At 40.2% G+C, this 15,504-nt stretch overlaps 2 protein-coding genes across 3 annotated transcripts; one reads left to right on the top strand and one right to left on the bottom strand.

Moving 5' to 3' along the window:
• The first annotated feature begins 2,113 nt into the window (after positions 1 to 2,113).
• Positions 2,114 to 3,358, top strand: LOC117062686 (eukaryotic translation initiation factor 2 subunit 2-like). Its single transcript, XM_033176483.1, has one exon. The coding sequence runs from the start codon at positions 2,269 to 2,271 to the stop codon at positions 3,268 to 3,270; it is 1,002 nt and encodes a 333-aa protein (XP_033032374.1). The 5' UTR covers positions 2,114 to 2,268; the 3' UTR covers positions 3,271 to 3,358.
• A 5,638-nt stretch (positions 3,359 to 8,996) lies between these two features.
• Positions 8,997 to 14,533, bottom strand: TTC32 (tetratricopeptide repeat domain 32). Of its 2 annotated transcripts, none has more exons than XM_033176482.1 (3): positions 14,255 to 14,533; positions 10,237 to 10,403; positions 8,997 to 9,499 (listed from the first exon to the last, which is right to left on the bottom strand). In XM_033176482.1, exons 1-3 carry the CDS (start codon positions 14,404 to 14,406, stop codon positions 9,360 to 9,362), a joined length of 459 nt encoding a protein of 152 aa, XP_033032373.1. In that variant the 5' UTR covers positions 14,407 to 14,533; the 3' UTR covers positions 8,997 to 9,359. The 2 variants fall into 2 exon arrangements, 1 of the variants encoding a protein (XP_033032373.1); XR_004428493.1 differs by lacking the exon at positions 14,255 to 14,533 and adding an exon at positions 14,024 to 14,248 and having other exon boundaries at positions 9,123 to 9,499.
• Positions 14,534 to 15,504: the final 971 nt, after the last annotated feature.

The following is a 15,504-nucleotide window of genomic DNA, read 5'->3' as shown; positions in this document are numbered from 1 at the left end:
CAGGAGATCGAGACCATCCTGGCTAACACGGTGAAACCCCGTCTCTACTAAAAATACAAAAACTAGCCGGGCGACGTGGCGGGCGCCTGTAGTCCCAGCTACTCGGGAGGCTGAGGCAGGAGAATGGCGTAAACCTGGGAGGCGGAGCTTGCAGTGAGCTGAGATCTGGCCACTGCACTCCAGCCTGGGCGACAGAGCGAGACTCCGCCTCAAAAAAAAAAAAAAAAAAAAAAAAAAACCACAGATGGCTGGATTCACTTGGTTTGGGGTAGGGCGATATTCGGCAGTGCTAACACCGTTCTAGGTGCTGCTGGTCCATAGATCATGCTCTGAGAACCAGTGCTACACACAGGGCTCCCCATACCTTAGTGTGCATATGAACCACACTAAGTCTGGGGGCCTGGGTAAAGTGTAAGCTGATTCAGCAGGTCGGTACAGGGCTGGGGGTCTGCATTTCTAACAAGCTCCCAGGTGATGCCAATGCTGCCAGTCCGTGGTCCCCACTCAATAGCAAGGGTGCTCCATCTAGACCAGAGTGCGATGGAAGTTAGAGAATGGGATGAGTTTGGGTTGATATTGGCAGGGAAGGTTAATGGTAGTTACTGGGACTTGGGCTGGTCCCTGAAGAATGAGCAGGATTTAAATAAATGAAAAGGCTGTATTCTGGGAGAGAAACTTGAGCACAGACAGGGCAGTGGGATTGAGAATAGCAAGGACAGAGGAGTGGATACTGGCCATTATCACAGATGAGTGACAGACCGAGGCTTGGGGCCCTGCATGCAGGCGCCTCACTCCATCTGCCTCCACCCCACCCTCCCCAAGCAAGAGGCTGATGCAGTTCCAATAAGTCTACTGGCAGCCAGTCTTCATAATGGAAATAATTATTGTTCTGCGAGTCCCAGACTGACAGCTCCCAATCCTGCCTGCTCAGCCAACTGAGTTATTTTTTCACCTGGCTTGTTAGTAATGGTTTGTTTGGCAGCATGAAGTGACTCCCACTTTTCCTTTCCAATCTCAAGTCAGAGAAGCCTCAGTTCTCCAAGAGTTGAGTGTCTCGAAGCCACATAGGGTGGTTATGAATTTCTCAGCAGGCAGCCAGAGCAACGAGCATGTTCTATATGGTGCTTAGTCATGGGTTCCTCTCCTGATCCAGTGAGGGTCATGATCAGATAAAGGAATAATAGCCCCTTCTTTCCCCTCCCCTGCCTCGGAAGTCTTTCGTTTTCAGGTTTGTTCTAACAAAAGGCTCACCTTTTCTTCAACAGAGTTGCATTTGTAGGTGCAGAAACATGAGAGTTCATGTGCAAAAGGCCTGTCATTTGAAAATGAAACTAATATTTATTGGGTTTCCCAGCAATGCTGTAACAAGGCACTACCAACTGAGTGGCTTATAACAACAGAAATTTTATCAGTCCTGGAGACTGGGAAGTCCAAAATCAAGGTGTTGGCAAGGCCATGCTCCCTCTGAAGCCTCTAGGGGATGGACCTCACCCCTGGGGAGCTGGAAACCCTTCCTTGTTTTTTCCAGTTTCTGGCATCCCTGAGTGTTCCTTGGCTTGTGGCAGAACCACTCCAGTCTCAACCTCTGTCTTCACAAGCCATTCTCCCCAGTGTCTGTGTCCAAATTTCCTTTTCCTTGTAAGGACATCAGTCACACAAGGTATCTGTAAGGACCCACCCTACTCCACCTGCATCTTCTTAACTAATTAGATCTGTCATAACTTTATTCCCAAATAAGGTCACATTCTGAGGTACTGGTAGTTAAAACTCCAACATATCTTTTTGGGGGGCCCAATTCAACTCCTAACAGTTACCTTCATAGTTTATAACGTTATATTATCTGCTGAATTTGACCTTGTCTTTTAGAGGGGCTTTTTCCTCTAAACTAGAATAGCCACTCAGGTGAACAGAACTAATAGTAATTATTTTTAAGATGTGACTAGCAGCAATAGGAAAGGGAGCTTTTAACCCTTTGTTTCTAGTTATTCTGGCTAAAAATGGTTAGCTCTAGAGAAAAATATGAAAGGCAGGGGGTGTTATTTATACTTCCTGCATTTTTTTTATTACCATAGCCATGTATTAATTGTATATCAAGGAATTGGCGGCATTTCCAACGCTTGGAGGAGAGGGCGGGGTGTCGTTCCCTTTCGCTGATGCAAGAGCCTAGTGCAGTGGTGGGAGAGTTATCGGCAGGAGCAGCCTGCCGCCGGGGCCTAGGGGTGACCCGTCTGACTTCCTGTCCATGCCGAGCCCACTCGAGCCGCAGCCATGTCTGGGGACGAGATGATTTTTGATCCTACTATGAGCAAGAAGAAAAAGAAGAAGAAGAAGCCTTTTATGTTAGATGAGGAAGGGGATACCCAAACAGAGGAAACCCAGCCTTCAGAAACAAAAGAAGTGGAGCCAGAGCCAACTGAGGACAAAGATTTGGAAGCTGATGAAGAGGACACTAGGAAAAAAGATGCTTCTGATGATCTAGATGACTTGAACTTCTTTAATCAAAAGAAAAAGAAGAAAAAAACTAAAAAGATATTTGATATTGATGAAGCTGAAGAAGGTGTAAAGGATCTTAAGATTGAAAGTGATGTTCAAGAACCAACTGAACCAGAGGATGACCTTGACATTATGCTTGGCAATAAAAAGAAGAAAAAGAAGAATGTTAAGTTCCCAGATGAGGATGAAATACTAGAGAAAGATGAAGCTCTAGAAGATGAAGACAGAAAAAAAGATGATGGTATCTCATTCAGTAATCAGACAGGCCCTGCTTGGGCAGGCTCAGAAAGAGACCACACATACGAGGAGCTGCTGAATCAAGTACTCAACATCATGAGGGAAAAGAATCCAGATATGGTTGCTGGGGAGAAAAGGAAATTTGTCATGAAACCTCCACAGGTCGTCCGAGTAGGAACCAAGAAAACTTCTTTTGTCAACTTTACAGATATCTGTAAACTATTACATCGTCAGCCCAAACATCTCCTTGCATTTTTGTTGGCTGAATTGGGTACAAGTGGTTCTACAGATGGTAATAACCAACTTGTAATCAAAGGAAGGTTCCAACAGAAACAGATAGAAAATGTCTTGAGAAGCTATATCAAGGAATATGTCACTTGTCACACATGCCGATCACCAGACACAATCCTACAGAAGGACACACGACTCTATTTCCTACAGTGTGAAACTTGTCATTCTAGATGTTCTGTTGCCAGCATCAAAACCGGCTTCCAGGCTGTCACGGGCAAGCGAGCACAGCTCCGTGCCAAAGCTAACTAATTTGCTAATCACTGATTTTGCAAAGCGTGTTGTGGAGATGTGGCTGGACAGGTTTGCCATCAGAGTGGATATCCCGTTCTATTAAAAACAAGATTAAAAAGCTGCCAAGATTTTTGGCGAGTGGTTGGTTGGTCTGAAGTCCTTGCAAGACGCTGATGTTCAAGCTGTTGACATACTCATTGCCTACTTTTAACACCTGTCAGAGAAACGTGATATAGGGTAAGGAGGTGCTTTTTAAAAATCGTTCATAGACTTCTGTAAAATGCAAGATAAATTAAAGTTATTATAACAGTGATTCTTTCAAAAAAAAAGAAATTGGCAAGCACTTTTCATGCGGCTTTAAAAATTATGTGTAAAAGCAGAATAAGGTAGACTTCTAAGTTCTTACACAAAAGAATGTTCAAAATAATGTGATTTAAATTACTAAATATGTATACCATAATTCTGTGCATATATCTGCATACATGTGCCCATGTATTTGTACAAAGAAAAAGGCCTAGAAGAATAGACAGGAACTGCTTTTTACTTTATATTCTGCAGGTTTTGCCACTTTTAAAAGGAGTACTTTTTGCATGTGTTTAAATTTAATGTGATGAACTTCCCTATACCTCAGCCAGAGCTCAATTAAGCCTCTACAGACTCCAGACAAGAATTGTTGAATAGTTTAAAGATATAGGTGGGCCGGGCACGGTGGCTCACACCTGTAATCCCAGTACTTTGGAAGGCTGAGGCAGGCGGATCATGAGGTCAGGAGTTTGAGACCAGCCTGACCAACACGGTGAAACCCTGTATCTACTAAAAATACAAAAATGAGCTGGGCTTGGTGGCACATGCCTGTAATCCCAGCTACTCAGGAGGCTGAGGCAGGAGAATCCCTTGAACCCAAGAGGTGGAGGTTGTAGTGAGCTGAGATCATGCCACTGCACTCCAGCCTGGGCGACAGAGCGAGACTCCGTCTCAAAAAAAAAAAAAAAAAGAAATAGGTAACAGAAAAAAAAAACTGAAACTTTTCAGTCCCCCTTGGCTCTTATTCCTGCTAGAAATAATGTGACTATGTAATAATAAATTCTGCTTAAGGGTTGTATTAGTCCGTTTTCACACTGCTATAAGGAACTGCCCGAGTCTGGGTAATTTATAAAGAAAAGAGGTTTAATTGACTCACAGTTCAGCATGGCTGGGAAGGCCACAGGAAACTTACAATCATGGCAGAAGGGGAAGTCAGACGCCTTCCTCACAAGGCGGTAGGAAGAAGAATGACAGGAGGAGGAACTTGCCAAACACTTAAAAACCATCAGATCTCGTGAGAACTCACTCACTATCACGAGAACAGCATCGGGAAACCGCGCCATGATTCAATTACCTCCACCTGGTCTCTCCCTTGACATGAGGGGATTATGGGGCTTACAATTCAAGATGAGATTTTGGGTGGGGACACAGCCAAACCATACCAAGGGCTTTTTGTTGTTTCTTCAGTAGTAGGGCCAAAATGTTTTTTTACAGTTAAGCATGATTCTTACAAGAATATAGAATGAAAACCTGAAAAATGTTTAACTCATTAATAGAGAACCGCCAGCATGGTAAAAGAGCATTAGAATAACTGAGTACTTATGGCCCATGAGGAAAGAATTTGAGAATAAAGTTGCTAGGTTAAACACAAAACTGGTTAAAGTTCTTCAGGGCAATACAGCCAAAACCTTTGGGGTTATCTTTTCTACCAGACAGAGTTCATTTGCATCTCCTCTGGACAAAAATCTGCAAGTTATATGCAACCTCCCAGAGTCTGGGCCCTAACCAAGAGTAAATAGAAAATCAAAGAAAGGCACACACACGGCCCCCCGAGAGAATTAAGCAGTCGTTGAGTGGGCCTGCTGGTATGATATTGAAATGACATGCAAATCCTTTTGCCTTATTTCTTAGTATTGGATGCTTTTTTTGACGTAAGATAAAATTTACATATTGGCAGCTGTAGCAGTCTAGTTTCCAAATGGAGTTTGCTCTTAAAATTAATCTGCTTTTCACTATATTTTGTGTCTGTTTTTAATAAGAAAAATGACCACCAAGCAATGTGGGCATTGCAATAACATTCCATTATTAAAAAATGTACTTTAACATTATTTTGATTCTCACTTTGCTGGGTACTAAAACATTTTATGAGCAATTTAAATTTTGTATCAGTACCAAAAAAAAAAAAAAATAGTCCACATATCTGCTGTGAGTTGATGCCAGCAGCAAAAACATTGATACCCAAGGCAGTTTCAAATATTTATATGGATTTTGGACATAACCTTGCACAAGTTACTGAATTTCTTAGCTTCATCCTCTATGCAAAATAAGACCTTCACTAAACTGCTGTATTTATAATTTTGTGATGACACATATAAACCTGGGATTACACTGCTGTGTTCCTATTTTACTTTTATATCCACATTCATAATTTCAGTTTCGGGGCTTCCTTACAGGTTGTTTGCTTTATAATTTGTCTTGCTACGTGATGTGTTCTTTTACCTTGTGATTTTAAAAAGGATAAACTATGTGTTTTAATTGTATCAATTGCTTTGTTTTTCCAAAAACAGAAATTATACTTATCCTTCTTTCCTTTCTGTAGAGTGAAATGGTGTCCTTTGAAGTCCCCTAACATTAGATGTGAAATTTAACAAATCTCTCTCTCCCTCTCTTACCAACTGCCATTTTAAATTATGGGCATTCTGTTCTCACAATTTACTGTCATTTTAAAAAAATACAGAAAACACCAAAATGTGAACTTACATAGAAATTGTTAAAATTACACACCTAGCTTAAATAGCAAATATTCAGTCAACTTTTTACTATGCTCTTGAAAAGCTATTCCATGTTTGTCAACAATTTGTTTAGCATAGCAATATGTTAACCTAAACACACTAAATTCAGCATCCATTTCAGGCAGAGATGAGCTGTCTGATTTACTCAACACGTTTCTAGTTAGAAAACATCACGAGACAAAGTGGAATCGTGCCACATATTTGGATGAAGCCAGAAGCAGCACCTTTTAGGATTCTTAGATCTGTTTTGTGCATGAGCTGTTTTTGAAGCACTCTCATGTTTAGTCATTAATTTGCATAAAATTTTTTCTGTGTTATAACTTTAAGTGCAGTTTGCATGCAAGACCAGGATACCCAAAAACCTTGAAAAAATGGTGCAGAAACTCTGTATTTACCTTCAAACCATTGAACTGTACACTTTAAATGGGTGAACTACATATGTGAATTATTCTCAATAAAACAAAAAACTAGCATAGTAAACATTCATGCTCAGCCTAGGCAATATGGTGAAACCCCATCTCTACAAAATATACAAAAATTAGCTGGGCATGATGGTGCATGCCTATAGTCCAAGCTACTTAGGAGGCTGAGGTGGATCACCTGAGCCCAGGGAGGTCAAGCCTACAGTGAGCTATCATCAAGCCACTGCAATCCAGCCTGGGCAATAGAGTGAGACCCTGTCTCAAAAAAGAAAAAAAGAAAAAAAAAAAAAAAAAAAAACTCATGTATTACAGTTTATATAGGAACTGTTTACTTTCAAGTTAAATTTTTAAGGGGGCTAGACTTGGCAGAAAGGGAGACATTGAGACACGAATCAGTGTAAATGCTGAGTGGTAGGTGGGGTTGAAATGTATCATGCCCACCAAGAAAGATTTAAGACCTGCAAAATGGCAGGGAGCCAAGACTACATTTAGGATTGAGAGGCTAGAGAAGCCAGTGAAAACAGAAAACCAAAAAAGAGCAAAAGAGCAAGTAGATAATGACTAACGACTGACTTGGATATTTGCTTTGCTAACATAAAGTAAAGGGTTTTATTCAGTTCCAAATTTCAGGGAAAAAATAGCTCCACACTTTCTAACTACTGTTAGGAGTAATATTCTAAACTCAAAAGTAACTTAAATCCATTTTATCCTATCTTACCTCACTTTGTGAAAGAGAAACCTTAAACCACAATTCTTTTGTTTTTACAAAGGAAAAAAATGGAAAACATACTTTTCTACTAGAAAAAGGAAATGACAAATACTGAAATGTGGGAAATATGAATGGTAATGAATGTCTTTTAAGGTAAATATCCAGGGTATTATTTGGTCAGTCAGAAACTTAGAATCTGAATAATGCCTAAAGTTTCAATGCTAAACAAGGTAAATGAATTATTCTTTATTTCCAGTAACAAGACAAGAGAAAATGAATGCCTGGGTCTCCAATCAGCAACTGCTGATTCTAAACTTCAGTGACTTTTTTTTTTTTCTGATAAAGGATGAAGAAATTTTGAATAAAATCTAACGAACCACATGAAAATTTTAAACAATTTTTCCTTTTCATATTCCATCTGACCCCAGTCAAGAGTAAGGAGAATATGAGTCAAGAGAAAATAAAATTAAACATTAAGCATTTGCTTCTCTGGGTGGAATGGCTTAAAGCTTTCCCTCCCAAGGTCTAGGGAACTTTTTAAAAAGAGTTTTCCTAAGAGGGATTTTTCTACATTTTCATGCAATTTTAGAACTTTTTTAAGATTTCCAATATAAGATAAACCATTTTGGAAAGTGTGAATAATTCCAGAAACAGACTTTATTTCTAGGCCATGAAACTTTAATTTCCTCTTAATATTCACTTACCTACAGCCCAAATTCTCCACGTATTTTGCCAGATATTGCTTATGAGCTACAAACAGGGCAATTACTTTTTCTGCCTCATGAGATTACTCATACACATACAAAAAAAAGTATCTTAAGGCTGCTGATGATGATTACATCTGAGGCCACAGAAGTTACTCTGCGCCTTCCTCTGGAGACACGAAGCAAAGACACTTTCCTTTCTCCTGATTAGGGTAATTTCCACCACAGAACAGCTTTTCCATAGCAGTAATAAACTAGTTTGGGAGATCTGAGATGCAGGGTCTAAATCTTTGGAAGCCAAACAATAAAAAACAAAATATGTAGATAGCATATGGCTGCCTTTAGTTTGTTTTCCCTTCAAGTTCTTCCCGGTTTTGATAGCCTCATAAGGGCCTAATTGTTGGCAGCACCCAAATAAAAGAGATTTTTTTAAGCTTTATATTTAGTAAGTGCGTTTTGTCATTTCCTCACCTTTTTATACATTCCTACCTGATCACCAAATTATTATGGTTTGAACAGTGCTTGGCTTATAGTATTCAGTAAATGTTGATAACAATTGTCATTATCCAGAGACAGAAAACTATGTTCAATATTTAAATCTTAACCTATTTTATCAATGATTACTTGAGAAAATCAAGTGTAATTCAAGCTGAACTCTTTCAAATTGTTCTCTGGTAGGACACGTTTATTTTTAACCCTAAATGTTATGTCCCTCTAGCCTAGCTATATAAAACAGCCTTACTCTCAAAGCCAATGCTAGGGGGAGAAAATGGACAGGTGACTAGATTAAAAGAACTGAGAGAGACATTAAAAAAAAAAAATGCAATGAAACCTGATTGACTCTAGATCCAATAAAAATCTACACACTTTGGAATATGGCTGGATATGGCTGACATTACAGAATTATTCATTTTATTAGGTATTATAATGGTATTGTGGTTATAAAGGAGGATGTCTTCAATCTTAGAAAATGTAGGCTGAAATATTTAGGGGCAAAGTACTGTGACCTCGGCACCTTATTTTCAAATGGTTCAGCAAAAAGTTATATATTTAAATAGAAAAAGCAAATGTGGCACAATATTAACAACTCATGAATTTAATTGAAGGGTTTATTTTATTATACTTTCAACTTTTCTGTAGATGTAACATTTTTAAAATAAAAAGTTGAGAATAAAAAAATCACAAAAATAGTTTTACTGAGGAAAACACCACACATTCCTTTTTACTGTAATATTTAATATAATAATATACACTTATACATTGGTATTATTTACACTTCATAAAAAAAATCCATTCAACCTGAAATTAACTACCTTAAACACACTATTTAACTTTCAGTGCTAATGTATTAATTTCTTAAATATAAATCAAAATAGCTCAATATCTATTTTAAATTACTGATAACTAGATGCAGATGTAAGGATCATGAAGCAATACTTCCATTAAGTTAAAAATCTCAATAATTTTTTTCAACATTTCTTCTTTGTTTTTCTTCTTTGTCTAGAATAGTCTGTTTTAAGCTCAAAGTAGCATCTTGAAATCCCGGATTTAAGTCTAAGACCTTCTTGAAATCTTCCAAAGCATCATCAAAATATCCTGTACCAGAACCCAAAAAATGGAAAAGAGAAAAGAAACTGAGTATTTCTATATATTATTCATGGCAAAGCTTTGATACATGTACTTTTGCTTTTATATTTATGAGCTTTCAGTCACTTCTAGTAAAGGAACTTTTTTATCTTAATAATATAGAAATGTGTATATCAAAGTAATTTTGTGTGCCCTTAGGGAATAATACACCTAAAATTAGCTATGGGTTTATTTATTGAGATTTAACAGGTAAATATTATCAATCATCTTAAAATTTTAACAAAACTGTATCGCCTGTTTTACATAACTGCAGTAAAATTAAGAAACAGGAAACTAATTTTCTTTTTGACACTTTAAATGAGAAACAGTACCTATGGTCCCTTTAATCCAAGAATCTAAACTTCACTTTCTATTGTTTTATGTGTCTTCAAAGATTTTAACTCAGAAAAGTTTCACAGGCGATCATGTGAATTGCCTTCATTTCACAGTTGGGAATGCACAAGCACAAAGTAATGGGGTCACCTGGCTCCTGCACCCAGGTCCAATTCCCACCCCAGTGCTCTGCTGTGATCTATAACGCCTATCAAAAGCCTAAAATAAACTCAGGGACGCTTCCTTTGTTCCAAGCTCTAAACCTAAATTTCACAGAACTTTAAAATTTGATTACTACGTTTTACAATATTTGAGACCTCTGAAGTAACAGAATACAGTCAATGACAAAACCCAAAAAGAAAAAAAATTCTTACCCAGCCTATACAGTATCAACCCTCTGTTGTAATATGGAACTTCAAAATTGGGTTGGACTTCTATGGCAGATGTGTAGTCATCCATGGCTTCATAAAAATCAACCCTGAAGTACTTGATTTGCCCCCTGTTGTTATATGCAGTAGCCAAATCCTCAGGGCTGCATTTGCTTTAAACAAAAAGTTCACATTAAAAACACTGTGTTACCAAATTCCTCTCATTTCCACTTTCATTCTCTTTTGGGTATTGTCAAACTTCACAGCCTTATAACATGCAGCATCAACACTGAAAATCCAAGCTGAAGAAAAACCGTACAAATAAATAAAGAGCTAAAATCAATTTCTGTGTAACCCTGTTATCTACTTTTGTAGGGTTATACCACTACAATGTCAACCTGAAAGCATACTAACTTTCTAGTGTGTTCACTACCAACTTGTCCTGCTGAATATAACATTAAAATGATTCTTCATTTTTCTAAGCACACACCAGCAGGGCAAAGAAGACAGATCAGTTAAATGCTAAGCAATGAGGGAAAAGCCCAAGTATGCTATGGACATGTCACAATGTGAATCAATTTCATTCTCAAATTTTTAAGTGATCTTAAAACAATGAGATTTGAAATCATTTTCCACCAATAAAGAACTAAAGTTGGCCGGGCGCGGTGGCTCAAGCCTGTAATCCCAGCACTTTGGGAGGCCGAGACGGGCGGATCACGAGGTCAGGAGATCGAGACCATCCTGGCGAACACTGTGAAACCCCGTCTCTACTAAAAAATACAAAAAAAAAAAAAACTAGCCGGGCGAGGTGGCGGGCGTCTGTAGTCCCAGCTACTCGGGAGGCTGAGGCAGGAGAATGGCGTGAACCCGGGAGGCGGAGCTTGCAGTGAGCTGAGATCTGGCCACTGCACTCCAGCCCCGGCGACAGAGCAAGACTCCGTCTCAAAAAAAAAAAAAAAAAGAACTAAAGTTAACGCTAGGTGAAAATTCAACATGCTATGATCCCCAGGAAGTTATCTCTGGGGACAGAGTTGCCCTCCCTTCAGCCTCAGCTGCCATCCTCCCCAATGCCAGGCTGGCTTCCTGCTAGGAGGGTGAGCTCCTTTAGCCCCCTCAGGGCTCCAGTCAGTTTGGATGTCCTTTGTGCGGAACTGGCTCTGCACCTGAAGGCGCTAGAGGTTGCCCAAAGAGCTTTACAATAGCAGCCTTTCCTGGGCTGGACACCCAGGGAGCTCTGACCAGCCACCAGCTCAACAGGTCACAGCCCCTGGCTGCCCTGAACCTTTCTATGCACAGGACAAACAGTCTGCACAGAGAACATTAGTGGCTCTGCTCTGAGTCAGGGATAATTCTGTTTCCCTTTCTTTTTTCCCAAAGCAATTCTCAAATTAGAACCAAACACAGAACTCATCTGTCACTTCTTTGTAATACCCCGTAGTAAAAAGTATAGTCCTCCAAAAATATCTGTGAATGCGGTTAGTGTAAATAAAAGGTACTTCTCTTATTATCTTAATCCTTGAGATTTCAGACAGGCACTGTAACTACTGCTACCCTAAGAGGCACTCACAGCCCAAGGGCCTCCTTCAAACCAAGTTTGCTAACGATGGAGAGGAACTGTTGCAATTTTAGAAAATGTCTATGAGCTGTGATAGAGACTGGGTGTAAGAATACTTCTGGATGCCACTAAGCACCCCTGTTAAAACCTAGATTACAAGAGGGCACCACTCCCCTTCACCTATGTCTGACATGACACTAGTTGAACTGCTCCCAGTAGAGAGTTTGAAGAAAAACGCAATCTCAGGATGCCAGTAAGGTTTTAGTCATTAAATCGAAGTTTCAAAATTATTGTTATAAGTTTTTAATACTAATTATATATTCGTAATATATTCAGAGAATCATAAAATGTTAGATTTAGAATTAGATCTTATTAAATCAACTCCTAAAAGTTTTTCATGTGGAAATTTTGTTTCATATTTTAAAGCAATGGACTAACAGCTGAAGCTGAAATTTTTTGTAATATTAAAATTTTTGTAATGATAGCATTTATTATAATGGAATTCATTTAAGTTACCTAGCCCAAATGTGAATTTTTAGGATTTGCTAACTTTCGCAAAGTATTTTGGAAATTAGGTTTATGACTAAAGCTATACTTTAGATATTAAAAGAAAATATCACAAACCGTTCAAAACGCAAGGCATTCAAAAATTGCAAATATTGTTTCAAAATGATTCAGTGACCCAATACTTCAAAAATAAATGTAAGCTCCAGGATATAAATCGAAGGGAAAAAGTTGAAATGACAGAACTCAGTTTCAATCCATGAGTTCCTAGAATTTTACCAAAGCTTATTTTACAGATGAAAAACAGGCTGAGACATTAGCCATGTGGCAGTGCCAAGACTGGAATTCAAATCCCTTCAACTGCGCTATGACAAACTGTCTTTCCTGTGCTGGTAAGGCATAGTTATTACATTTGCTACAGACACTTGTGTTCTTAGGCTGAGACGTGCAAAGAAGGAAGAATAACAAGACTAGACAGCATCAGTATACCTGGTGCTTATGAATACTTTTTTAAATCTACTAGATAAGTCTATTCTTAGAGCTCGAAACATGAATAGTTTCGCTTTCTAAAGGTGCATTGAGGAAAGTAGATGGTATCGTCTTATTATCTGTTCAGAAACGTCTATTATTATTCTCGTGTGTTATTGAAATGAGAAGGTAATTTTATCTTTCTGGTTTAATTTCATATAAGTGTAACAAACAGGGTAAGAATCAAGTCCTTAGTGAAGTCTCACACAAAAGACAAGCCGGGATCCTGTCTAGAAAACTCAAATCCACAACAGACAACTCACAACTGTTCAAAAAGCTGTTCAATCAACCCCTCTGTTCTTTTCTCCTCCTGGTCCACTCCATACCATCAACAAGCCCCATCAAGGCAAGACTTGGGGTATAAACAAATGCTACACATCCAGGCACAAGCTGAAAAGATGATTTGGGTAAGCAGATAGTAGCAGGTGAAGCTGCTAACATCACAAAAAGGAAGCCAGCCAATCATTATGTGCTTCCTGGTGAAAGTATACACGTGTACCCACCTAAAAAGTATTCTTGCCATGATACTGAATCCGAATTCAATTGGATCAAACCTCAAGGTTTAACTACCAATTCACAGCAGTATGAGACAGATGACCACATTAAATGACACAAGAGATTCAGTCAGCAAGTCCAAAACGCGGAAATTCAAAGGACACAAGAATCGGTTTCCTTAACAAAGGAAAAACTGTGTTGGGAAGGTGGAGAAAAGACTTAAAAAGTCTTGATGTGTATCCTGACTTGAACCAACTGCGAAAAGCGAACCAAAGAACAAAACACCTTATTAGTGGATCAGAAAGGTTCCAACACTACTTGATATTAAGTAACTATTTGATGATATCGAAGTTCCTTCCGAAACACCCATGGATGAATACGATGGGCAAACTGATAATGCTTAAGCCAAGTGACAAACACCTAGACGTTCGTTATGCTCTTTTCCACATAAACGTTTTTCGTAACACCACCAAAAGCCAGCGCTGTGACACTGAGGTGGGAGTCGCGGTACCGTGGCCCTACGCAGCCGTGATCCCTTCCCTTCCCAGGTCGCGGATTTCCCGCCAGCTAAAATCACAAGTGGAAAATCCCTATCTGTCCTAAGTCTTTGGGTGGGAATGAGGAACGTGGAAGGAGAGACGGCGGGGTGAAAAGCGGCGGCACGCGCCCGAGGAGCCCTCAGGGAGTTCGGTTCCCGGAAGCTCCCCGCACCGTCGCGGCAGACGGCTCCTCGCGGGTGGGCTCCCTCCCCGCGTTCTCCGCCGCCCTCATCCTAGGCCTCGCCTAGGCCTTTCTAGAAAGACGAACGTCGACCCGCTCAGTCCTAGTGCTGGGTTACGACACGCGCCGCCCGTGAGCTCCAGCAGCGAAAACACGAGCCCAGAGAGCCGCAACGCCGCCTCCACCCGGGGTCGCTGCGGCCCCAGGTCTCGCGATAGTTACCTCCCGGGACTCTCGCCGCTGGAGGCCGCGCAGCCGCACTGGCGAATGTAAGCGGAGTACAGCGTCTCGGCCTCCGCGTACTCGCCCTTGTTGAAATGAGTCTGGGCGAGTGTTAGGGTTGCGCGGCTTTCTTGCCCCTGCTGTCCTTCCATAGCAGCCAAGGCCTAGTTTTCGGTGTAGAATGGGGGTTGACCTCTGAGCGGCTAAAGGTGGCACCACAAAGCCACTTCCGCACACTGCACTCTACCTTGACAGCCAATCTTGGCGCTAGGTTTGTGACTTCTGGGGACCCGTCGTCTCGCGAGATAACTGTTCCGCTGCTGGGAGGGCGTTTGCAGTGGGCCCTGTGAAGTATGTTGTTACCGCGCTTAGACCCGCCTTCCTCGTTTCTTAGAAGAGGCGCAGATGCGTGGTCGCAAACTGATTTCCAAGTCCGTTGTCTGATGCTGCGAGACACTATCCTTTTGTTACAGTGGATTGGGGCCGATGACGCTGGAGGTGGAAGAAGCCAGGGTTCTGTTTCTTAATGGCGAATTAGCCTACGGGCTTCCTGTCGCTCCCTTGCCTTTCAGCGTCCCTACTTAGCAAAACTCCGCGTTTAGGATGTTCTCACTAGGCTTTGTCTACCCTGAAACGCTTTGGGTCGACCTTCCACCAGGTCTGTTCCGCGGTCCAAACTTCTCTACCGTTTTTGATTCTCTAGAACTGTGTTACGATTAGTAGTATATTGTGTCGAGAGTCTGGAATCTTTGATGTTAGTTATATTCCCTGTTTATGGCAAAGGGAAATCCAAAAAGTAATTTATTATTTACATTACGTTTAATTCAAATTAAAATTATGTAAGAACAGTTGCCACCCACGCTACCCTACGTGCCTGCTGTGTATCTTTTCGGGGTCTGTCAATTCTGTTTTGCTTCCCAAAGTACTTGCGCCCTTTCCGTCAGAAAAAGTAAAGATGAAAAATATATTTGGAGCATGATACTTGCATGCAGAAGTCTTAACAGGACATAAATTGTGTGCTTTTTGGCTGCTTTCATTAGATTTTTAATTTTTTCCATTTACCACCACTGAAAAAATACAGATACAGTGGATTAATGTTAAATAAAAAAAAAAAAACTGATAGAAATTAAAAGATTGGAAAACTACAAAAAATAAACTGGCATTTCTGGTGTAAGCAAATGGACAGCTCAATAGAACAAAAGCCCAGAAACATGCCCCAAATAGGCTGTATTTTGTAAAAGACATGTAAC

This window comes from Trachypithecus francoisi, unplaced genomic scaffold (genome assembly GCF_009764315.1).
Source record: "Trachypithecus francoisi isolate TF-2019V2 unplaced genomic scaffold, Tfra_2.0 Lachesis_group17, whole genome shotgun sequence".
Classification (NCBI taxonomy): domain Eukaryota; kingdom Metazoa; phylum Chordata; class Mammalia; order Primates; family Cercopithecidae; genus Trachypithecus; species Trachypithecus francoisi.
This window is presented reverse-complemented; position numbering and strand designations above follow the sequence as displayed.

Coding starts and splice junctions, on each gene's coding strand:
- TTC32 (XM_033176482.1), bottom strand. CDS start 14,406: ATGGAAGGACAGCAGGGGCAAGAAAGCCGCGCAACCCTAACACTCGCC. Junction 10,404..14,254: donor AGCGGCGAGAGTCCCGGGAG/GTAACTATCGCG, acceptor TTTTGTTTAAAG/CAAATGCAGCCCTGAGGATT. Junction 9,500..10,236: donor GTTGATACTGTATAGGCTGG/GTAAGAATTTTT, acceptor GTTCTGGTACAG/GATATTTTGATGATGCTTTG.
- LOC117062686 (XM_033176483.1), top strand. CDS start 2,269: ATGTCTGGGGACGAGATGATTTTTGATCCTACTATGAGCAAGAAGAAA.